This window comes from Sus scrofa, chromosome 8, assembly GCF_000003025.6.
Source record: "Sus scrofa isolate TJ Tabasco breed Duroc chromosome 8, Sscrofa11.1, whole genome shotgun sequence".
NCBI lineage: Eukaryota > Metazoa > Chordata > Mammalia > Artiodactyla > Suidae > Sus > Sus scrofa.
This window is the reverse complement of record NC_010450.4, coordinates 137,853,840-137,880,222: the sequence shown is the minus strand read 5'-3', so window position 1 is coordinate 137,880,222 and position 26,383 is coordinate 137,853,840. Positions and strand designations below refer to the sequence as shown.

Below are 26,383 nucleotides of genomic sequence, written 5' to 3'. Positions count from 1 at the left end.
TTAATCTAGCTTGAAACTAGAATATGAGCTGCATTCACTTCATTAACTGCAAATAGACAACATCCTCCAGATTCTTCAAACTTACAACAGATGTACCAGAGTTACTCTAAAATTCTAGAATATATATTTCTTTCATTACTAAAATAATGTACATAGTTCTCTTCTGTGAACAAATATCCATCAAAGTTTGCTAGTAGCAATAAAACACTAATACGCTTCCTAAACTAATGTGATGCTGTATAAAATCTAGCAAAAGTTAACCACAGGCTTTCTGCTGGAGGAGGAAATTACAAGATTTACAGTATTTGTAAATGTGATCAGATTATATTTTGCCCTCTTAAAACTGAAAACTAATACATGTAAGCTGATCAATCAAAAAACATTTTAGACACCTTCATGGCCATAATATAGGCTGTTCTAATTTTTAAAAAAATAAACTAATAAACTGCCTCTGAGCAGTAAACAAGGGTTAATGGTATTTAGATACTCAAGTTCACAGAGACACCCAGATCTTGCATTCAGTAAGGATTTATTAGAAAAAACAAATACTGAATAATTTATGATTTAAAGTGGTTAGAATGAAAGTCAGGAAAAGTATAAGCAAATCCTTTCTTTTCTAACCATTTAAATTATAGGAGGTTTAAACCTTACATACTTTTGCCAAAATAGTAATTATCCATAGATGACAGATGCTGCTCCCTACTTAATGGAGGGTCTCAAATTTTACTCTGCATCTCATTGGGAAAGAAATATAAGAATTTAAAATAGAATTAACTTGGGGAAAGGCATCAGTGCTGCAACTCTTAGCACCAAATGTTTTTTCTTGGAGCACCAAATGCTTTAAGGAAAACATTCCAAGTATCAAAGTTTTCAGATAGATAAATATTTATGGATCAAATCCATAAAGAACAGACATTGTTATGAAATATATATAGATGCCTTCAAAACTTTCTTTCCAGGCAGAGTAGACACATAAGTTAGGAGTCATTTCCCACTTAATTGTTTTTGCAACCTTATGCGACACAAATGGATTGTGGATAAAGACTTAACTCGTTTATTCACAGAAAGTAGATCTTGACTGACACTGTGTCCAAAAAATTAAACAGTAGCTGTTTCTCTCTATAAAATATAAAATGTTATTAAGCTTATAGAAATGGCTTTATTTTAACCTTTTATTTTCTTAGTTGGAAGGTGTAGAGGTTTTCAACTGAGTCCTCTGGCGAGAAAACAGTACTCCTTCAAGCAAATTCTTTTGTGTGTTCGTGAGCACAAGCAAAGAAAATCAGAGCCTAGCTCGGTTCATATCTTTAAGTGCAATAAAATTCCATCTGTCTTTCAACTTAATGAATGATACGTTTTTAGGCTACACATAGACCGCTGCCACTCCCTCTTCAGTGAGTTCTTCATAGTGGTAGGAGAACTGGAACTCCACTGGCATTACCATGTACAGAAAGCTGTTTTGCCATTTACGGGCAGAGGTCTAGTTCCCTTGCTTGTGTAGCAAAATAGAAGTGCCATACAAATGCCATATGACACCAGACAAATTCAAAGCAGCTACCAAAGCAACAGCCTGGGCTTCTGCGGTATCATGATGCTCTTGAGCTGAGGAGGGTGCGGCAGTGATCAGAAATGAAGCACCCGCTTAGGAACGCAGCAGGAGGCCCGGCCCCAGAGGCGCCACAGAGCAACGGTCCACAAGAGCTCGGTGGGTAGATATTTGGTTTCCCAGGCGCACTTGCACATGCGGCTGATTACAGTATCACTTGAGAACATCAGGGACAAGTTGCCACTGGATACACTTCTGTCCCTGAAACTAACCAAGACAACTAAATATTCAACCAAACCAGGCTTGAGTTGATGTGGGCTTAAAGAAAATGAGAGCCAAGGCACAGGTAAAATTTTATTTATGAATAGGTAAACACATGACTGTGGATCCAGCCAGCCAGTGATATAAATAAACTTGAGCCAAGGATTCAAGCGAGAGGATACACATGGCTATATCTATAGAGAGCTATATAGAAAAATCGGTGCGTGAGTAAGGCTTCTTGGAGCAGTGCCACAAATCCGGACACCAACCATCCGAATCACTGCGTCCTTTGAAATTTCCATTGCGAGCACAATGGGGGCAATTACACCGGCTGCTCCCCACCGCTGTTTCCGTCTCGTGCACTCACATGCCCGCCAAACATGCAATGTCCGCCTTCTCCCTTCCAGTGTGATGGTTGTTGAACTTATTTTTAGTGTCATTTGATAAGCCTCTGTGCGCACAGAGAGACATCCCACTGACCCAGCCACTGGTCATTGTCTATACCAGTTCCCATCAAAGCAGGCGCGCTGTGTCAGGTCTCCAGTCGAATATCCATTTCGCCTCTGAAGGACAGTATCGAAAGTGACTGGATCCTCTGAGCTTTTTCCTTCGGCTGCTGCCTCCGTCCTCCCCCACAGTGCTTCCGCTCCCGCTAACACAATTTGGCACCGTCGACGTGACACGAGGGTGGCTCTTCTTCAAAAAAATGATCATACGTACATTTTCGCTATTTTGCGGTGATCGACCCGCCTGAAAATTTAATTTCCAAATTGATGGGGGGAGTGCTTTGTTCTCCCTCTAGGACTCACAACCAAGGTGGGGTGCCCCTCAAACTCCGAGCAATGCTCATACAGTAATAGGTCATTCAATGTCAAAAGGCATAAAAAAGATGAGCAAAATCTTCACAGGCTGCTGCTTGCTGTTGCCTTTAATTATATTAATTAAACTTTGAAATTTTCATGCAAAGAGAGTTGCTGGCTTGTGACGCTGAAGAGCCTTTGGAGACTTGGGGGAAGAAAGACCCTGAGCGGAAGCTTTGTGGTTCCTGCTTCCTTTGCATCAAAAGCAAAATAAACTCCTGGCTTCGCTTAGAGCTCTTACTGCTTTGCGCACTCCTGAGCCCCAAACAGAGAAAGAGGGGCAAGTGCGCCCCTCACAGGGACAGGTCCCCAAGTCACGAGTCCCTTAATTCCACCCAAGGTCTCTGGCTGGAGGCTGCTTCCGTGGAATAATGCGCTATCAAGTTCCTCCTTTTCCCAGGGGCGTGATGAAGGAGAGGTGGCTTCAAACACTCAAGGGCAAAATCTCGCTCGCTCCCGGCATCCTGCCCAATTCCGCCAGGCGTGCGCCTCCTCCGTGTTAGGGGGACACGGTTTCCCAGTCACAAGCTCCCCGTGAGGCACACGGTGAGAGGGACGCGGACGGATTTCGCGCCGACAGAGCTGCGAGGCAACAGCCTCCTCTATCTGCTCGGCCTGGTGGCAAAGATCACACGCCGCCGGGGCGAACCGGCTTGCCGTGTAAAACCCAGTGCCGCGTTTTCACGTGGAACACCCCGTTCTCCACGGCAGGCCCGCCGTCGCCGTCGTTTCGCGGTCCCTATTTTGAGCTCATCCACACGCTTCTGGTTTTGCTTTCTCCTCTTCTACACATTCAGACAGACTCTCTTGCATAAACCACGGCATGGAGTTAACCGTGCTCCTCTTTGTGGCCAGTGTCCTGAATCAGGCGGTGCCCCTGGGTTTCATCAACGCCCATGTAGATGGCAGAACAAGTGTTTGAAAAGGTCTGGTGTAAAGCAAAGCAGAAGAAGGCAGAGGAAACATTTCCTGACTGAGAGGAACAGAGCTGCTCTTCCAACAACTTCTAAATGCGCTGGTTTTCATCTGGATGGAAACCGGCCTTGTAGATGGACCTTCTTCATACCTCTTGGTCTTCCAGATTCGCTTTATTGGGAAGGAACCCGGGAGAAGTTTATGCAGCGGCCCTAGGAAAGACACAAATCCTTATTGAAATACTGCAGTAATTATTGAAGAGAAAAGCATCAGAACACATAGTCTTCCCACTATTACATAATAAATTATTAACCAAGGTCAGGTCAATGTCACGATGAGACATGAGGGCCTAAGTGTCCTTCCTTGGGTCAAGGCATGGTGGTTGCTTCAGGTCTTTTCCACAGCAGGTTCATCTACACAATGGCAACGGGACAAGGAGAGTGAAGAAAACACTTGGGAAAACAGAGCCGTGTTGTCGCCACGTAAAGAGCAGCACTACTATCCTAAAAATAAAAACAGCAAAGCCAGGACCTGTATGTTCCTAGAATGAATGAAAACGAAAGCATTCCTTCATGCAATCTGGCACTTTTGAAACCAAGATAAATTGGGTGCTTGTCAAATGGGTGCAGGAGGAGTGTATTTAAGTAGCAAGAGACCGAGGAGGAGAAGAAGGGAGAAAGGGAAGAAATGCCACCTCAGCTCTTTGGGACTCCGTGCCACAACACGCTTCGCCAAGAGGCTCATTCGCAAACCTGTCTGCTGCCACAACCACTCGCCACCACTAGGTGGTCCTGCGAACGGCGACTTTATTCGCATTCCACGCTTCCAAGGAGAGTTCGCCATGCCAACCTCTGCGCAGTTGGACGAAGCTTGTGGAAACACACTGTGTCACACGTAATTATAGCTAATCCAAGAATTATTTGAAAATAAAATTTCCAACGAGTCACAAAAGATCCCGTTCTTCTCTCCCTTTGGTAGGACACTGGTGACATCTTGTACTGTATAAATCATGTCCAGGTTCCTTAATAGGCCAAAAGCTAGCATACTGCTTTCTAATTTAGGGTCCAGATCATCGCTCTGCCGAGACCTGCCTCTTTCTTAGAGTACCTGTCCTCTAACTTGATACTTTAAAACTTCTCTTTATTTCCCTCCAGACACGAACAATAAGATTGCCTTTAACACCCCGTACATCCAATGTACACGCACCTTCAAAAGGAACAACTGGGGAAAGAGCCTGAAACATAAAAACAAGATTTTGGGAGTTCCCGTCGTGGCGCAGTGCTTAACGAATCTGACCAGGAACCATGAGGTTGCGGGTTCGGTCCCTGCCCTTGCTCAGTGGGTTAACGATCCGGCGTTGCCGTGAGCTGTGGTGTAGGTCGCAGACGCGGCTCGGATCCCGCGTTGCTGTGGCTCTGGCGTAGGCCGGTGGCTACAGCTCTGATTCGACCCCTAGCCTCGGAACCTCCATATGCCGCGGGAGCAGCCCAAGAAATAGCAAAAAGACCAAAAAAAAAAAAAAAAAAAAAAAGATTTTGGTCCATTTTCCTCTCAAAAATAACTGATTAACAAATCTATAAATTTCTGACATTAGAGAAGAGACAGAAAAGTAAAAAAGCAAACTAGTTTGCATTTGTTTTTGCCTAAAAAGCAAATATTCACCAAATTATCTGTCTTCTAAATAATTCTGGCAGCAACATTATTATTACAACTGTCAATTTTATTACTTACATTGTGCCTAATTTTTATAAATAATAGCCATGCAAATGGAAGGGGAGAAGAGCATGGAGACAATTACCTTAGAATGAGGTCAAAATTCCTTGGTAATGCAGTGGGCACAGGTCACACTCAGACTGTGTCTTTGCTATCTAGAACCTTCAAACAAGGTTTTTAGAATAAATACTAAGTGAAAAGATGCTCTTCTCCAAATGAGGTAAGAATGGCATCAAGTGCCAAGGAAACATTTTAAAACGATGTGTCCTTTTACAAAAAGTTTTTTTCCGGGGGCAGTAGGAAAATGACATAATTAATAAATATTTGAGCAGAGCAGTAGATCAGTCCTTCTGAGCCACAGCAGTGTGATCATATAACTCTACGCATGATGAGAAATGGATGTTAACGATGCATATTAAGCAGTGATGAATATTAAACATATCATCTTCTGACAATTTTCCAGGATCGGACACGTGCATGAGGAGTGACGTTACGATGGCAAAGAGATGAATTAATGGCATCTTCACTGAGATATGGGATAACGTTCTGTTCTACAGAAATTTAGAAGTTGGAAACTTAGAGAAAAGGTTCTGTTCAAAAGCCACCTCCTCTGTTGAGCATTTCCCAGCTCTCTCAGTCAGAGGGCTCGTCCCCACAACAGCATCTCTACCGCAGCCGAGCTACACTACACCAAACAGGACAACTGTCTGCTGCAGCATCCGAAGGAACGATGAGAGTGGTTAAATCTGAGAGCTCCAAAGCCTAAGCAGGCGTCCCAGCCCTGCTGCTGCTTCATTGTGTGAGCATGAGCGACTTGCGATTTTTCATCAGTAAACTGAGTATGTGAGTGCCTGTTGGGCTCAGTGGGTAAAAGACCCAACATCATCTCTGTGAAGATGCGGGTCGGATCCCTCACCTCGCTCAGCGGGTTTAGGCTCCAGCGCTGCTGCAAGCTGTGGCACAGGTCCCAGATGCGGCTGAGATGTGGCTGTGGCGTAGGCCAGCAACTGCAGCTCCAATTCGACCCCCCAGCCAGGGAACTTACATATGCCGCAGGTGTGGCTGTAAAAAGAAATTAAAAAAATAAAATCGGTATTAAAATTGGGCTTATTCTTAAGACTGTTATAAAGATTCTGTTAATATACATCTAGAAAGCACTTAGAACAGTCCCTGGCACACAGTAAACTCCCCATTAAAAAACAGTTATTGGAGTTCTCGTCACGGCTGTGGTTAAGGAATCTGACTAGGAACAATGAGGTTGCGGGTTCGATTCCTGACCTCTCTCAGCGGGTTAAGGATCCAGCATTGCGGTGAGCTGTGGTGTAGGTCACAGACGTGGCTCGGATCTGGCATTGCTGTGGCTGTGGTGTAGGCCGGCGGCTATAGCTCCAACTGGACCCCTAGCCTGGGAACCTCCATCTGCTGTGGGTGTGGCCCTAGAAAACACAAAAAGACACACACACACACACAAAAACATTTATTATCCATTTCCCCTCTACAATGTCACTGCAGTGTCTGACATAGAGTTTCTAAGTCGAATACTCACTTAGAAACAAGTGGATGGATAGATTGGGTATAAAAAATGAATACATAATAACTAGACCTTCACTGGGGGAGAAGCCATACCTTAAAAATGGGAAGATTTAGAAAAAAGTATGACTTGAGAGAGGATAAAAGGGATTACAAAGGGAAAAAAACCACAATGATGGAAAAAGACAGAACATTACATAGTGAAAACAGAAGCGAGTAGTTCTAAAGAGACAGAAAAAGAATAATCAAAAAAAAAAAAAAGAAAGAAAGAAAGAAACTACTGGCCAAGGACATTTTCACTTAGTAGTCCATCAGGCATCTCACTCCTAGGACGTAATTTCATGCTAAATGCTACCATCCACTTACCAGAATATTCTGAAGTCAAGGCAACATATCCTGGTTGCAAGTGGCTGCTATGAGGAGTCCGTGGCCCTTCAAATACTATTCAACACCTCCTTACAAAACCCATCAATATAATGGTAGTTATGCTTAAGGTCAAGAATGTTTGGGCTGCTGTTGATATCATGGCAAGTAGTCTATGCCAGAACACTGCACGGCAACTGCTATTCGCAGGCAATGTGACATGACAAGGCTTCAGGTCTGCCATATCCTCATGCGCATAGTGCCCATACAATGAAGGTATGTCACCAAGGTAACAAGCGAAGCGACAGAAAACAGCTTGAGCATGACAGCTCGTTACTGACTAGCACAGAATGGAAAATATTAGCAACTAGTGTATTTTTCTGAGAATATTTCACTTTAATGGCAAAGAACACAAAAGTTATGAAAAGTTTTTAAAAGTGAATCAAATGGCTTAATAAGTAACTATTCGATGTAACCTAAATACATAGAAATATACATAGAAACAGAATTGTAATACTTTATTCTCTATATAGAGGTTAATACTAGTCTCTGGTAACAGAATTATACAGTAACCACTAAAATTGTATAACAATGCTAAACAAATGAACACAAGATTTCTGCTGGCTAAATGTGTAAATGCTAGTTAAATGTGTAACATTATGCTTGTTATATTTTACAAAGTAATTCAAGAAATTTGAATACAGGGTCGTGGCTCAGCGGAAATGAATCTGACTAGGAACCACAAGGTTGTGGGTTCAATCCCTGGCCTCGCTCAGCGGGTTAAGGATCCGGCCTTGTCATGACCTGTGGTGTAGGTCACAGACGTGGCTCGGATCTGGTGTGGCTGTGGCTGTGGCCAGAGGCTATAGCTCTGATTAGACCCCTAGCCTGGAAACCTCCATGTGCCATAGGTGCGGCCCTCAAAAAGACAAAAGAATTAAAAAAAAAAAAAAGAAATTTGAATACAGGTGGCATATGTGTTTAGGGAGTAATACAACATGTAGTATTACATTATAAATCATAATTATTAATAAAGACAAATAATACTAATTTTCTGCACTTTTTTAATTAAAGAAATTTTTTTTTCTTTTTATGGCTGCACCTGCAGCATAGGGAAGCTCCCAGGCTAGGGGTCAAATTCCAGCTGCACCTGAGGCCTATGCCACAGCCACAGTAATGCAGATCTGAGTCGCATCTATGACCTACACTGCAGCCTGCAGCAATGCCCAATCCCTAACCCACTGAGTGAGGCTGGGGATTGAACCTGCATCCTCACGGATGCTATGTTGGCCTCTTAACCCACTGAGCCAGAACAGGACCCCTTGTATATTTTTAATTTTTAATAAAATATTTTTTAAAAATAATTTTCTTTACTTAAAATCATGCTCTAATCATGCATCTAAATTATGGATAAAATCAAAGTATATTCTTTCATAATGCTTTAGGTAACACCCATATTGTTTATTCAATTAGGCAATCACTACAAACAATTTGAACTTGATATCATGCCTTATAAGTCACTAGGTCATAAATTTCAACAATAACAACACATAGTTAATATAAAATGGAGCCAAATTAGTATCTTAGGAATGTATTGGTTTAAAAATGAACTATGAGTACATTCCATTCTTCCGCCTTGGGATTACAGAATTCTTCAGATGCAACGAAGTAATTGTTAAATTTATTCATTTTGCATGACGTAAGAAATTACGAGTAAGATTTCTTACACATTAAAAAAAATAAGGTTAGGTAGAACAATGGAATTTAACTACTGACTCTAGGTGGTAGCCAAATACATTTAAGGTACATTCATTTCAAAACTGTGATAATTCAGACAATGACTGACCAGGTTATAGTTTACCTTCTCAGTATATTTAACAAGCAGTTAGGGCAATTAACTATAAACAAGATTACTATGGACATGGTTGCCAACTTAAAATAAGTTCTAGAATATTAGAAAGTCATTTATATATTAAGAATTGACACCACTGTATTATGATCTTGGTATGACATTCTATTTGCCTATTAAACATTCTGGCTTAAAAAGGATAAAACCTCCTCCCTTTAAACGTCTACTGTCTTATGCAGCCTTATCCTGAGCACGTTACCTAATTAGTGAGCTTCTGTGGCAAGAAAAGAACTCTCATGCATTGCTAGTGAAAGTATAGCCTGGCAAAAACCACAGAGTAAAAAAACGTATGTAATAATAGTCTTTGAAGGCTTACATTCCTTGACTCAGTAATTTCATTTTGGGAATTTGGCCCAATAAAGTAGCTAGACAAAGATTTCAAAATATTTACCATGGGAGTTTTATAATATGAAAAATATAATCAGTCAATTTATATTTATTTCTGTCTAACAATCAGAGAATAGTTCAGTAAATTATGATTCATCTATTTAAGTGTTATGCAGCAATTGAAATAGAAACATTTTAAAAAATTTTAAGATGTAAGGAAATGATAAGTAAAAAAAAAAAAAATCTCAACTTGTACAGCTATATAATCAGGCAATGTATGTCTAAAGAGCAAAAGACAAGACTAAGAGATTATTCCAACCTGCTATGAGTAGTTGAACTGGCTATGGCTTCTTACATTCTATTTTACACCTTTTCTGTATATTCATATATTTGATAGTTTAAAAATCAGTTTTCAAAGAGCAAATTCTATCAGCAGTAATTGAAGAATTCAATCAGGGATCCTTTCTAAACATGTATATTTATATATTTTTATTACTCAATGAGTTTATTACATTAATAGTTGTACAATGATCATCATCATCCAATTTGAAATCCTGTATTTATGTTTTTTAAAGTCAGTCCAGGAACCTGTTGACTACTTACCCCCAGGAATCACCACCAACTATCAACTACGGCAAAGTTTTTCAACATTCAGTGTTGCCACAGGTCAACTCATCTACTCCTGTCTAGGCTGTCTTTTGCAGTTAATACCCTGGTGAAGACGCGTGGATGCAGTTCTTCCCAAGGGTGCAGGAGGGTGGCAGAAGCCTATGCTTAATAAACTTTATAATCCAGTCCATTTTCATTTTTATGGTACACAATCCTGTTTCCATAAGATGTCTGTTCAAGCGTCTGTCTAGGTCACAATTAGCAATCTAAGTTTTTAAAATGTGGTGTGTGTTGTGTGTACATGGGCACACAAGGCCCACCTCAAGCCCTGTACACACTGGAGTTGACTATATTTAAATACTTAAATAAGGGAAATCTAATTTTCATACAACATCAAACTTTCTAAAGACATGCACAGTATCTAGGAGATATATACATATATATCTTTCTATATACATAGTATCTCCATTTGATCAACAACATAGACTATACCTCAGACACTTCTCAATAATAATTTTGGAATCCTTTCTTTCCAGGTCAGTGGGCAAAGCATTTTTGAAAGTGAGGTTACAAGTGAAAGCTGGCCATCAATTTCTCTAGGTCACTTTTTTTTATGCTGTAGTCCACGAAGTCCTGTGGGTTCTATAAGGTACCTCAGGGGCCACTATGGCTGGAATGGTGCACAAGAACGGAGCAAGCAGGCACCTGCAAGCTCTCAATCCTAATTGGAAGCAAGAAGCTGCACTTTCATTTACCCTTTAACACACAATTTAGTATAATATTTTCTTTTTGTTTACACTCAAAATGTACTTTGATAACTATTATTCAAACTATTCATACCAAGCCAGATCACCAGCAAACTGTCAATATACCTGGATTTTGTTTCTTTGTTTCTTTCATTCTTTTTTTTTTTTTTTTTTTTTTTTTTTTGTCTTTTTTAGGGCCACACCTGCAGCTTTTGGAGGTTTCCAGGCTAATGATCAAATTCGAGCTGTAGCCACCAGCCACAGCCACAGCCACAGCCACGCCAGATCCAAGTCGCATCTGCGACCTACACTACAGCTCATGGCAACGCTGGATCCTTAACCCACTTAGGGAGGCCAGGGATTGAACCTGCGTTCTCATGGATTCACTTCCACTGAGCCACGACAGGAACTCCCAGATTTAGTTTCTTTACTTCTCTTTTGAAATGCCTTTCTAAATAAACTTATGACAAGATTATAGCATTATTCCTTCAACTTTTGGCCATATCAAGAGCCCACATGAATTCTGGTCATACATGGAGAATTTTGTATTTTGGAAAACTGCTATTAAGGACGCTGATAGCAAGAGATCAATTCTTGGAGTTCAGAGCTGGCTAGAAAAATTTGTCTTTTCATAAGCTTGTGTGTTTCCTATTTATTATATAATAGCAATTATATAAGACATTCTTTCTGTGCCTTGACTTTCAAAAAGCTCAGATTTACATCATGTTCTAAAAATACTGCTACTCATAGTATACACATTTTCTTGTATAGCAGCTCTATCTTAACTTTGGTCCATGATTATTAAGTTTTATGGTTTTTCTCAGTTTTATGGTTTTATGTTTTTCTCAGTATTTCTTTACAAGTAGATCAGGTACAAGTAAATGTAAACTGATCTATATTTCTTTCTTAATTCTCAACTTTCTTAATCATAAAGGCTTGGCATTCATCTTAATCTTCAAAGCCCTCCAACAAATATATTACCTCAACCTCTACCTGTACAAAAGACCATATCATGTCTAATTCCCTTCTTTGTTGCCCTTTCTTATTCTGATAGGACTTAATGAAGTACCAGTCAAATAGGTGACGTCCAATGATGACTCATTTGAACTTCATCTTAACTGAGTCAACACAGATAATATGAACTTGAAGCTTACAGACACAAGCGTGTTGAAATCACACCCTTCCAAAAACCCCAAAAGTCCTTCTGCAAGAATAAATCCCCTAGGTCTAAAGACTGAAAGCTTAACTTCATTTTCCTTGACTCCTAGGAAAAATAAGTAGAGCGTGATTCTTTATAAACTAGAAATGTATTTATACCCCAGTTCATCTCTTAAGCAGAGATCTTGCGGAGGCTTTGCTTCATTACTCACATTCCCTCAGTATAAGAAGGAACAGAATGTACCAAAGACAAACCACAAACAGAACGCTGGTCATAACAAAGGCTAAAGTCACAATTAGGATCAACTTCACTTAAGTGATTTTTGGGCAACACCAAGTATCTACTGAGTAAGAAGTTCATTGACATTTCATCGTTGTCAGCCCTTTATCTTGGATTTCATAAGGAGGAGTGGAAAGTTGATGCCCCCAATAAAAAAGTCCAGTCCTATCACTGTTCTTCAGTTAACTAAACCAAAAGATAAAACTAGACAAGAGTAGGAAACAATGCATTTGCTATTGTTTAAGTATATAGACCCCAACTTTGTTGCAATATCTGAAAATTGATTTTGCTATTCCTTTTCACTGTGACCAGTAAGAGCAGCATTAACCAGAGCAAGTGTTACATTCCCCATCTCGTGAGCATTAAAATTCTGCTGGCATTAACACCTGCAACTTCCTTTACTAGCTATCTGCACAGGATATATTTCAGTGCTATAACTGTTATAGTTTCATGCTCACCGCATAAATATCCACTGACAAGCGGAAGCATACAACTGCACTTTAGTTTAGACTTTTCAAACACAGATAGATGATTTATTTATATCTCCACTTCTAAAGAGAATTTACTAAACCTTCATGCTTTGTGCAGCAGTAAACAGTGATTCAAACTTAAAATTGCATACAAAGCACAGATACACAAAGAAATAAATACAAGACAATTCAAGACATCCAGGAAATCACAAATATCAGGAAAGAAGGTTGACTTGAGAACACAATAGTTTCTCAGAGTGAAGATTTCCTGTAGCAACCAGAGGTACAGAGTGAAGCAGGGCATATCTCTCTCCACCAACCCCCTCTCTATTTGAATGTCAGAACTTCCTGAAAAGCTTACTTCATTTTCTGTTTAGTAACTGGGCAAGTGAATAGTCCTTACATTTTTACTAATAGGAAGAATAGGACTACATTCAACTCAGCTATACACACACACACACACACACACACATACACACACACACACGTATGGAGAGAGAAACAGAAAAATATATCTATATACCCACATGTACATAACATATATATATAAAAGAATCTGTGTTATCCTCTGCTTTAAAAAACTGATAGATTTCAGGCTGAAATATAAGTTCCATATACTATTTCTAATGGAGGCTCAACCTACAAATGTCTCATTTTACAGTAGAAACAACACACCACATGGATATTCAGTTGATCTCATGAAGGGAAGTACTAAGTTTGCTTGATAAATTCACCTTCGAAAGTTTTTTCTTCTTAATTCTGTTATGGTACTTGCAAAATTTTAGTGATTCTACGCATTCTGTTGGCATTTGTTTTGCAAATATCTATGTATCTTTATTTTCCTTGATATTCAGGCATACAGTTGGCAGTTAATGAAACATCTAGCCCATACCTAATAATAGTAAGATATGAAAACTAAAGTAGCCTTCATTAAGTGCAAGGCTGAACTGCCAAAAGCTGAGGACACAGCAGGAAAGCTGAGAGATCTCCAGAGAGAGAAAGAGTACATGACATTTTCCTTGAGAGCAAAGTAGTAGTGAACTGAAGGCTAGGGAGAAAATTGAGAGGGCAGTGAAATAATTCCTCTTTTCAAAGACATATTCAATCTTTCCTAGGGGAAAGGAAGCAGCCCATTGAAGGTTTGAAGGTTTGGGGAATGGCAAGGGGAATGAGAAAATAAACCTGAGGGACTTAAACCACATGGCAGAGCAGAACTGGGAGCAGAATGGAGAAAGATCCCCCTAAGACTCATGGAGCCTTCTGAGAGTGCAAGGAATAGGGCCAGTCAAAGGCTATTGGAGGAGAATTAATATGGAAACAAGTCTCTTAAGGTACAGAAAGTAGTGGTTGGTGGGGATAGGGGAAGTGTGGTCCTGGCAGAAGGAAGGCAAAGAGAACTCCCCTCTATAAAGGAAAGAGCTATAATGGAGAGAGACAGGGAGAGGCAGAGGATGAGGAGGAGTGGGGGGGGGGAGAGGGGGAGAGGGGGAGAGGGAGAGAGGGAGAGAGGGAGAGAGGGAGAGAGAGAGGGAGAGGGAGGGAGAGAGAGGGAGAGAGAGGGAGAGAGAGGGAGGGAGAGAGAGAGAGAGAGGGAGAGGGAGAGGGAGAGGGAGAGGGAGAGGGAGAGGGAGAGGGAGAGAGAGAGAGAGAGAGAGAGAGAATGAATTCTGCTAAAAGGAAATCCCTGATCCTGTCCTCAAATTTTTGGAAGGCAGTAGTAAACTAAAAATAGCCAAGGATAACAAACTGAGACCCAGCCCAACTACAGATTAGCAACATGACAAAGGAAGTATATGTATATTTCTAGAGGTAGATATAATTTAGGTTAGTCTATTTTTTTTATGTCAGGGTCCAGCATAAAATCACATATTATGGTACACACAAAAAAGCAGGACAAGAATGACTTTAGTCAATGGGAAAGTACAGTTAATATAGGCAAACCTACAGTTAAGAGTTAAGGACTTATGATAAACGTATTAAAAGTTCTAATGAGAAGGGTGCACAAAAATACACCCTGCATGTATAAAAATATGGGGAATTTCAGGAGGAATATGGAAACTCTCAGTGAGAAAAAAAAATGGAAAAACTGGAGATAAAAAAAGCAATATCAGAGCTAAAGAATGTTTTTGATTCATGTAAAAATAGGCTAGATGTGGCTGAAGAAAAACCCACTGAATCTGAAGATAGGAGACTAGAAATTGTTCAAACTAAAAAAAAGAGGAGAAAATAACTAAAGGGAATCAGAGATCAGTGGAACAATATCTTACGGTCTGTCACATGAGGAATTAGTGTCTCAGAAGATATAACAAAGAATGGGGAAGAAAAATTTGAAAAAAAAAAAAAGGCTAAGAATTCCCTAGAATTGATGAAAGGCATAAACCTACAGAACAAAAAAACATAGTGACTTTCAATCACAGAAATACACAGAAAACCTTATCAGGGAACTAAAAAAACCTAGGAAAACCAAAGAGTATCATAAGAGTATATCCCTCTGTCCCTCATCATCCCCGAGCCAAAGACATTCTATACAGAGAACACAACTATAAGAATGACAGCTAACTTTTTATCGGAAACAATGGAAAGCACAAGACAATGGAACTATCTGAAATGCTAAATGAGGAGGAAAAAAGTCAACCTAAACTTCCACATCCAGAGAAAAACCATTCAAGGATATAAGCAAAGTAGACATTTTAAGACCAGCAAAACTTGACATAATTTATCAGCAACAGATTTCAACAACCACGGGTAGTAAATAAAGTTCTTGTAAATAAAGGAAAAGACACTAGATGGAAGCCTAGATGTGCAGGAAGAAATAGAAGCAGGAATAAATATAAGCATAAACATGAAATATAAATATATAAAAGAATTAAAATTTCTTTATGACGCTATTAACTACTTAAAGCAAAAATAATTATCAGGAGTTCCCATCATGGCTCAGTGGTTAACAAACCCAACTAGTATCCTTGAAGACTCGGGTTCAATCCCTGCCCTCACTCAGTGGGTTAAGGATCCGGCACTGCCACAAGCTATGGTGTAGGTCAGAGACACGGCTCAGATCCTGTGTTGCTGTTGTTATGGCTGTGGCGTAGACTGGCAGCTACAGGTTCAATTCAACCTCTAGCTTAGAAAACTCCACATGCCATGGGTATGGCCCCATAAAGACAAAAAAAAAAATCATATATTTTTTGAATCATTACTCAATTCATAACTTATGTAGAAGTACAACATACGATAATAAGAGCTCATAGAAATAGACGGGGGAGTGGAAGATAGCCATGGTAATGTTTATATATTATTTTAAACTAGTATACTATTATTTGCTTATAGAATGTGTAAAGTTTAAGAAGCATATCATTATCTCTAGAGCAACCACTGAAAACCAGTACAGAGATAAGAGCTTAAAAAGATAATACAGAGGATGGAACAGATTATTGAAACAATACTGTATTAATCCAAAAGAGGACAGAAAAGTAGAAACAGAAGAACGAAGAATGGGTAAGACGATTAGAAATAAAATACAGTACACACATAAACTGAAACAAATGAACCAGATATATAACCACATTTACAAAAGGACTATTTCAAGTGACAGTATTTTGTTTGCATACCAACAACAGAATATCATCTCAGGATAAACAGACTGGCAAAAAATGTTTTATTTCATTCATTAGTTTTAGTTTTACTAATACTATATTATCATTAATTTGTAGCTAAATATATTATAGGATAGAGCAAATAAGTATTTTAATATTGGTAAGGCCAAGATTTTTCATGTAAGGGAAAAGAGGTACAAGTATAAATTCAAAAATATTCAATAAGATACCTTAATGCTAAATTAGAGTTGGAAAATATATCATGAACGCATGATTTTTGTTCAAAACTATTGAATTTGCTAGTTTTGCATGCTGAAAACACTTAGAACCAATGAAAACCCAATAACAATTAGCACCCCTACTATCCAAATATGTTCTTTAAATACCATTCTACCAAGAGTATAGAAGGCTCCTTGGAGTTAAGTGATTTATTCCAGAAAATGTAAAAGGTGAGCCTGGGACATACCATGTCAAAACGAAAGACATTTATCAAAGATGAATATGGGCTGTGTGAAAAATAGATAGTTATCAACATGATGAATTGGGCTTTTACAGCATAGTTTATCTGATCATGATGGCTAATTGAAAACTCAATCCATATCTGAGTTACGTATTTAGGTAAGTGTTAGACAAATCCAAATGAAAAGTGTATCACATCACTATTCTTCAATCCGGGGGTGAACAGAATAAATTTATGCACTCAGTCTGGATGAACAATGCATGAAAATCTTAACTTGTACCTACCTGAGTATCTCTAGACTTAAAATTTTAACTTCGGTTGTTAACATCACAGAGCAAAACTTTTACATGCAATGCATATCTTTTTCCTAAAAAATTAGACATTGAAATCATTCATTTGTCCTATCAATCTGAAACTGCTTTCTGACATATCTAAAGAGAAAGCATGAATGCCTATACATTATTATCACTGAAAAACATTTACTGGGGGACTTTGCCTATGTACGCAATCTTAGAAATACAATGATTTATCTCTAGCTAAGTTTAGTCTCTAAGAATTAAATCCTCACTTTTAGGACTCTAAAACAGTCTGTTGCCCCAGTTAAAAAATTAATAACTAAAAATGTGTTGATGAATTCAGCCTGCATGTGATTCATATAGATTTTCACTTGCTATCTCTACTTAAAACTATTCACATATCTTTGGTTATTTGTTAGCTAAATTCCCAGCTAATTTAAGACTAAGGGCAATCATTTAACAAGATCTTTCAAAGGAAAACAAATGTTAAAAACTTCACTTAAAATTAATACTTTAGGAGTTCCCGTCATGGCGCAGTGGTTAACGAATCTGACTAGAAACCATGAGGTTGCGGGTTCGATCCCTGGCCTTGCTCAGTGGCTTGTGGATCCAGGCATTGCCATGAGCTGTGGTGTAGGTCATAGACGCGGCTGGGATCTTGCGTTGCTGTGGCTGTGGTGTAGGCCAGTGGCTACGGTTCCGATTCGACCCCTAGCCTGGGAACCTCCATGTGCCGTGGGAGTGGCCCTAGAAAAGGCAGAAAGACAAATAATAATAATAATACTTTATGGAAAATAACCAGCTAAAGATACCTTAAAGAAATATACAGTTTTTTAAAGCTTCACTTTAGGGAAACTATACATTATAGATTAGAAATTTAAAATTTTACTAAAAATCTCCCTAAAGCTTTAGCTGGAAAATTAGTTATTGAGATGCTGTTTTCCTGCAGCACAGCAAATACGTAGTGAATTCATTCTAGGCGTTCAGTCCTAATAGAAGACGTATGCATGTATTCAACTTCCAGATAACAAATTCATGCGTTAGGTGTATTTTATTACAATTAGGAAAAACCATTTTAACCGATCACGAAGTCATTTTATATTTAATAATGATATCCAAATCCCCGAAGTCAGGATTGGATTTAATTCTGAATATTTATTACAGACTAGTATTTAGATGTATGATATGAAATGATATATGCTTTTCTAAAACACAAAAGTAATGTAGATTAAAATTCTTCACATTTCACTTCTACCATCTAAACTGCTAGCGCAGCAGCCAAATGATTACATTTATTGCTAAATTTATACTAGGGAGAACAAAACTTCAAGCAGCATCTTAAATTGTTTATACTAAAATTAGGTCGGTAACAGTGTGAAGACTCCCCCTGCTTTTATGTGCAGATGCAACTCTGAACTCGCCTTTCATATATAGCCACAGGGATTTATATTATCACAAAGATATATGCCCCTGTGACCCAGATAGCATTTAACTTATCAATGAGGATACAATGGCACTTAGTGGGAATCCCTTATTCATGCTATGAAAAGAGACTAAACATGAATTTTGTCCTTTGATCAATACAGGATACATTCCTAGGTGAAACAATGTATTAGCTAACAAGAAGGACTCTTAAAATAATTGAGTTAATATTAAACCATCTCTAGAGATTATAATTAATCCCCCTCAAATGGAAAGAATAAACTTTCAAGGTTTAAACATTTATACATAAATGAGCAAAGGGATACATTCAAATAAGTAAACAAACATGATTGTTTGTTTAGTATACTAATTACATAGTCATATGTAATAAGTTACTTCTATACAAGGACAGTCACTTCTTCATCCACAGAACTCAAAAATGCTGAAGATTTGTACATTTAAGAGTCAAATAACTAAAAGTGATTGGGCTTTGATTATTTAATTTCCATTTGATTGTCTATATATAATTATTCAACATAAATCCCAGAGCTGGAAACTAGAGTTTAGGTCTGTCTGCAACTCAAGTACTGGTCTAGTGTTGGTGCAAATAGATGATTAATGGACGGATGGATAGACCGGTGGGTGGGTAGACAGATAGATAAACAAATAAAGAATATATAGAGATAGATATGGATATAAAAAGTCAACTTTCAGTTAGCTTAGAAAAGCAAATTCAGATACATTCTAAACCAAAATGATTTTCTAAACCAAAAATAATATAATTAGCCTAATATCTTATCCTACTACCAAAAAAATACAATTAGATTCCAGAGGATAGCAAAGTTTGTTCAGCAATATTAACTCCTCTACTTTTTAACAAAAATATCTTAAGTATTGACTTAAACGCTCCATCTTCTTCCTAGACTCTAAGTTCCATGATTGTTTTTTCACTACTGTTTTGCAAATGCCTAAGATGGTGTTTACCCTGCAGCTTAAGTGTTTAAAAGCATTGGCTGAATGAATGCTAACTACTGGGTTCGAAATACCAAATTTGATCCATGCAGCGAACATCTCTTGGAAAACACGTAATTGACATTAATATATTCAAATGAATATTGAGATGACTCAACCTACACAATGACTGGCAAGCTATAAAATAAGAGTGGTTCACATGCCTCAACATACAAACACAAAACTATGAAACTACACTTCAGTTTTTGCTAAACGACTGGTGATCAAGCAATAGTGGCAGTCGTTCCACAGCAAAAGTCTTCCTGGTTGATTCTGGGACGTGGGTACCACGCAGCTCTGAGGTCTCTTTTTCTGTATTTCAGCCCAACGGTGAGACATAACAGGGAAACGGCTGAACTGGAGGAGAGGACTGCTCTAAGCTGGACAACAGGGAGGCATCAGGGAGGAACGGAACTTAAGGCCAGTTTTAATGGAGAGCAGATGGTGGGAAGTGAGGTCTGCTTCATGCCCGAAACCACCAGCAGACAGAGAGGATAAGACTCTGTATTCCAAGTCCATTACGCTTCTTAGATCCACATAGGACACATGTTTGACAAGCAGGACGTGGTCATTACGAGTAACCTAACCACATGAAAACATTTTATGAAGTAGTGAAACATTAAATCAGTGCCCAATTAATTAATTGATTTTGTGGGTGTTTATTTTCCTTTTATGGCTGAATTTCCTGTCAAAGAAATCAATATTTGAGAAACACGATGTCTGTTCACACAAGAGGCAGAGCACTTTTGCTATCCCTCCGGGTGTCAATAAAATTCCAGAGACCAAGTTACACATCCGGAGGGATTACTCACACCATTAAATTTGAAAACAATATGCACAATTCATGCAGTTTCCCAAAATACACACTTTTAAAACCTCTCTTAAAATTGACGGCATTTGCTGACGAATGTGAAAGCTTAACATTCAGTTCATACTGGACTCTATCAACAAAGATTTAGGCTTAAAAAGAATGAAAAGTCTTGAGAGGAATAAAACATAACTTGCTAAATCAATTTCAGTTACTACTTATTTGAAAAGTTAGTGAGATAAGTCTTCAATCTACAATGATTATTGGAGTTGTTCTTTCTTTGTAAGAGATTATTAGAAAGTATTCATTCTATGGCAGGACTGCACACAGAACAATCTTCAGAGTCAGAAACATCAAAAGAAAAGGTAAGAAGCTGCCTTTTGCAACTGCCAAAAACCCTCATGTTCCTCAAGCTCGCTTTCTTTACGTTCATTCCCTGACACACTTTTAAAATATGACACTGAAAATTCAATTGCACCACCTGGCCCCTTGAAAATGTCTTTGGACTGAGACAAAAGGGAGGTGCAGGCAGTCAGGCATCACTCAGCACCCAGTGAGGGCTGTGCTGAGCCGTCCTCCTCCGACCCAGCACCCTATCATCAGAGACAGCGAGGCTATGTGGGCTGACAATGCAATGTGTTGTCTACATGGCATCCCTGAGAAAAATCCAACTGCAGCAGCACGTTTTTAGATTCAAATATGAAAGACTGGTCATTTGAAATACAGATCATTGCATTTTTTTCCATCAAAGTCAACATCTGTCTTTGGCACTCAGAGAAGACTGAATGAATAAAATATTACTGTATTGGCAAACCCCAAACGTGGACCACTGCACCAGCAGTTTTATTCAGTCTCTTCCGACAACATCGATGCACCTTGCAGAAAGCAAGCCAGATGTTCCCTCTATTTGGTGCTATTAAAAGTCGTTTTACAGACTTAAATTATATTCACTGTTCCTCTTTTTTTTTTTTCCCAAATGATGATGGCATTGAAGCCTCTGATAATGAAGAAAACATATTTTTATGTGGGTTTTTTGGTACTTCTAGCTTTAAATACACAACTTAACATATGTTTAAAACAGAGCATATGGAAATCAGAAAAAAGCAAATCGAAATCCAGGCACAAATATTTCTTTATAGTAATCTCAAACCAGGCAGGTTATTGAGACTCAGAACTAACAAAAATACAATCTCTTTGCCATAATTATACTAACTTTCTGAACCTAAAATGTCCACAGTTATAGCTTATTGTTCAGGCTCTACAACATTCATTCCCAAATTTTAGTAGGAGTATATCAAGAGAATCCTCTTCATGTGGCTTGGGGTCACTTCTCACTGAACGACATTAAAAACAACACCTTTAGAGATCAGCCAGTGAATAAATTAATTCGCAGCAAGCAGTACTACCAGTGTAACTACTTCCTTCCATCTCTCCGCTGAGCTGCATTATTGCAGAGGCGGTGTCCACGAACAAGTCAGTGTTGGGCAAAGAAAAACAACATTCAGCCGTCTTCTAGACAGGAATGTTTAAAGCATTTTTCTCTTGTTGCTTTTCACTTCTATGGGAAAAAGAGAGGTTTCACCTAACAAAATGATCCTACAAATTATTTACCACCTGTCGCTGTGTTCTTAAACAATCACTTCAACATCCAATGTTCCTTTTACCTTGGGAGAACCGCAGACCTAAATCTGATTCAAACTGATAGCTTTGCAGCACTTTCAAGGTGGAAAAAGATCTGCTGAATTATAACACTGATTGATATGTGTTGACCAAAGCGACCACTATTTTAAATGGGAATTTGAATTCAATTCATTTAAGAATTAATAATCTATTAGTTTGCGGTATAGCAGAAACTGACAGCCCATTGTAAATCAACTATAATAAATTTTTTAAAAGAATTAATCATCTATTTATGATTCATATTTTCTTGCACAAGTTTTTGAGAGGATTTAGTTAACCAGAATATTTGCTGCCAAAACATAGCAATCTTAATTATGTCTACTGAAAAAAAGGTTTATTAAACCATGTTATCAATGACATAGGGATACGTCTAACTTGACGTCAGGAGGTTGTAGTTCTAACCTTACCGTTTGACAAGTCGTATGTCAACTTCCATCAAGGGGCTGTTTTAGTTTATGTGGGTTCAAACAGGAGGGAGACTGTTGCCATACTGAAGCAAATAGAGAGATCTGATTTGGGGCTTAGAAATAAAAATGAGGATTTATAAAAATCTGTAAAGACTTGCATGTGAAAATAACTATTTTCTTTTAAAAATATATAAATTTCATCAAATGTGGAGACAGCCAGACAGAACATGTCCGTCGATATTTTTAAATGAACTAACAAGTCCAGCTGTGTTTCCTACACGGAAAGCTGCTATGAGCTTCCCATAGCCTATTACCTACATTTTTTTATCTTTGCATTCCTATGCCAAGCAAAATGCCTCCGTTAGAAGCAGCTACCACCTGTTTACAAAGGGAAAAAATGAGTGGAAAAGTAAAAGCAAAAATCCCAACCTGTCCTTATCCCACTTCACCCCTCTTATCACACAAGCAAAGAGGACCTAGCAAGTGTTGACGAAGAGGTGCAGGAAGGAGGAGCCTCGCGCGTTTCTGCTGAGGGGTATGTGAAACAGCGCACTCTGGAAGAGGGAACGGTAGTTCCTTAAAAATTACAGAATTATCATATGATTCAGCAATTCCACATCTGAGGATACACCCCGAAGAACTGATGGCAGAGAGTCAAACAGATATTTGTACACCTGTGCTGACAGCCGCACGATTCCCAACAGTCGAAAGGTGGAAACAACCCAGACGACCACCCACACGTGAAAGAACAAAGGAATGCGGTACATACACCTAGGCTATCAGTCAGGCTCGAATCGAAGGACACTCACTCATGCTGCCACATGCGCGAGCTGCAAAAATGCTGTGCTACGTGAACTAAACTGACAAAAAGGACAGTGTTGCATGATTCCACTTTTACGTGGTACGCAGCACAGTGAAATTTATAGAGACAGAAAAACAAATATCGGCCTGGAGTGAAAGATCTGTCATGGGCACACCTGTGTCTTCGGTCACTGCTGCGGTGTGAGTTTGATGCCTGGACCAATCCCTGGCGCAGGAACGTCCGCATGTTGCGGATGCGGCTCAGAAATAAGGAAGTGTTACTGGATGGGAATATAGGTAAAATGCTCAACTCTACGAAACTTAGGTCCAGGGGGAATTCGGCAATTAAATACTTTATAAACCAAATCTGAAAAACATTATGAAAAGGATTCTACAATTTTCAAAAGGAACTTACATGAAAGAGACCTTACCTATTTGAGACCGTAGACCGTGAACTCAGATCTCCAGTGCTTGCACACAACAAGCTAACATGTGAGGAGAGGCACGGATTAACCACATTAAATCCTGACACTTCACATACCTTCCATCCAGGGGGGACTCTTTTCAATAACATGCTCGTATTTCTCCGCTCCTAAACTGAGTTGTCTGCACATGTTCTCATATCCCAGACAGAGCTTTTAATGATGATTATCGATTACTATACCAGGATGTAGTCCAGCCACGTCCTTAGGGCATTCTGGGGAATGGGAAGCTGCTTCTTCCCACGTTAAACGCGTCCAGACGGCAGTGTTTGTCTCTCAGTTCTCTCGTTCTCTTCCTTGCAACTCTTACCTCTCACTACTGTGACGTATCCATTTTTTTTCAGCACCCCACCACCGCCTCAATTCTATGGTACAGCTCTGAGTTTGCCACGGGCATGAAAAGCAAGTAATCAAATCCACTAAAACTAAGTATCAGATAAATAATAATAGTGTAAATGAACTAGGACTCTTGTTACCTATTTTTACTCATTGGAAGATTATTTACCTATTTCCATTACAGCTCTAGAGTATGTTTTCGCTATGAAGGTTGCTGGTCTATAATGTATATCCTTTGAAATAAAATAATCTCACAAAGATTCTGCAGAATAAATTCAGTACACTGATTATTTATTCAACATAGAGCCACACTTTTCCTACATGTGACTGTAACATTCTTAAGTCTTGATTTCAACACATTTACCAAAATAGAGTCCAATTCAAGCCGTCTACCAAAGCTAATCAACAAAACCAAACTGACATTATGTATATTCACTATCACAGGAGTGCACACATATTCAAGTTGTACAGAATTTTTCTCGACTTGAAAATTTTGCAAATGTGCTTTGGTGTACTTCCTTATTTAAATGCTTGTTTTTAACTTCTTTGGCATATCATGAGCTAGAAGTCAATAGCTATTGTATATGTACACATATATATAAAGATGCATATATACACACACTTTTAAGAAAAAGCAAATGAACAGAGTTAACTTTATAAGCTTGAAGTCAGAGAAAACCAGCTGCAAATATTTTATGCTATTCTAAATTGCACTTGTGCCAACAGTGAATAAAATAAATGTGCTAGGATCTCTCTCATTCTCTCTCTCTCTCTTTCTCCCTCTCTCTCTCTCCACTTTCAGATAAATGCCAGTCATTTGGCCAGGGCTGTACTCACAGAAGGTACAGCAGGCACAGATGGTACTAATGCATAAATGTAATCTAGCAAAAGAATGCCAACGCCAACCCAGAAAAGGTTCCAAATAACTGCAGTGCACTTGCAGGAAGTCTGTGATTGGCAAGGTTAAAGCTGCAACTGTGAGAGCTCACTATTTGTTCCCAGATCAACAATCGATATTCTTGAGCAAATGAGCATGTTTAATTTGTTTTATTTACCATAAGTGTATTAATTCAGACGGTGTTTAGATAAGTGATACATCCTTAGAAATAACACTCAATGAAGATAACCTAATTGCTGCAACTGTCTGAACACACTCACAAATTCATGCGCATCTGAGTATCTGCAGACTCTTTCCCACCCATTCTCTATTTCCTTACCTCGTTTTGTTTCCTTTTTGCTTGGTAAAATGGTATGTTATCATAACACTATGCAACAACATAAAAATAATAATGACACAACTTTAAAGCAGGATGGACATTAGTATTTACACAGCATGACTGCAACTATATTTTAAAAACGCGTTCAGAGAATTTCTCAGGTAATACTTTCTTCCATGGTTTCAGTTTGTGTGATATGCATAACAAGAGACTTTCTTCTTTGTTCTGAAATTTCTGCAATGTTTCTTTAATAAGTATGTATGTATTTGTTTTGTAATAACAAAAAGTTAAAAGAAAACGTACCACCTTCGTTATCTACATATTTTTATCCCATCTTATTGTGCACCTGCACACAACAAAAATCAATTCCTGGAAAAAGCTCGATCGCCGTTACGGTTCTGAGTTTTCTCTCAGGTGTAAAGTGTGGTACGAGGAAAGCATGTGCGAAAAAACGGAACAGAAGTTCTGGGACAAGGGCACGGTGAATGGCCGTCCGAGCTTCTGAACGAGAAGAAAGCTGTGGCCCAACACGCAGGCGCTTTCTTCCGTCTTCAGAAACCGAGTCCACCGGGCGAGGGTCCCTTGATGGGGAGCAATGTCTCTTTTCCAGTTTACTGTCCTCATTCACAAAGTGGGGACAACACCAGCGCGACCTCCAGGACTCGGCGGGAGAAGGACGCGCAGGCCCAGGAGGTTCGACGCCTGGCGCGGGACGAAGGCACACACATGCCGAGGGTCGTGCGTTCCCACCCGTCCCGCTGCCCGACAGGCGAACCGACGAGAGCCTGGGGCCCAGGGCTGTGGCAAAATAAAACTGTGAAGCAGATTTGGGGGCAAGAATAAAAGCTTTCATCGGGCCAGGGCCAAAGCAAAGACGGATCACGGAGGAGACCCCCGTCGTCTCCGCGAGGCCTCGGCTGAGCGCCGAGGACGGCCTCGCGCCACCCCACCGGGACGGCACCTCGGCGGGGCTGGCCACCGCTGGGGACAGGCCGGCGTGCGACGTGTGCTCCTAAAGCTGAAGCACGGGCCCTGCCCCGATGCGGAGACGGCTGAACCTGTCCGTTCCTTGCGGAGAAAGGCACCGCCAGGGCCGATCAGGACAAGCAGCCTTTCCTGAGGCCGACTCCGCTCGGCCCGCACAAAGCGGCCTGGGTCTCAGCGACCACCGCCGCCGCGCCTC

The 26,383-nt window shown here is 39.5% G+C and overlaps 1 protein-coding gene across 1 annotated transcript in view; it reads right to left on the bottom strand.

Annotated features, from left to right (window-relative positions):
• The window catches only part of ANTXR2 (anthrax toxin receptor 2), a 149,488-nt gene continuing 124,991 nt past the window's right edge, over positions 1,887-26,383 (bottom strand). The window contains exon 17 of the mRNA XM_003129371.6: positions 1,887-3,794. Within this exon, the coding sequence (XP_003129419.3) occupies positions 3,756-3,794 (39 nt within the window). The 3' untranslated portion in view covers positions 1,887-3,755. The remainder of the gene's footprint in view (positions 3,795-26,383) is intronic.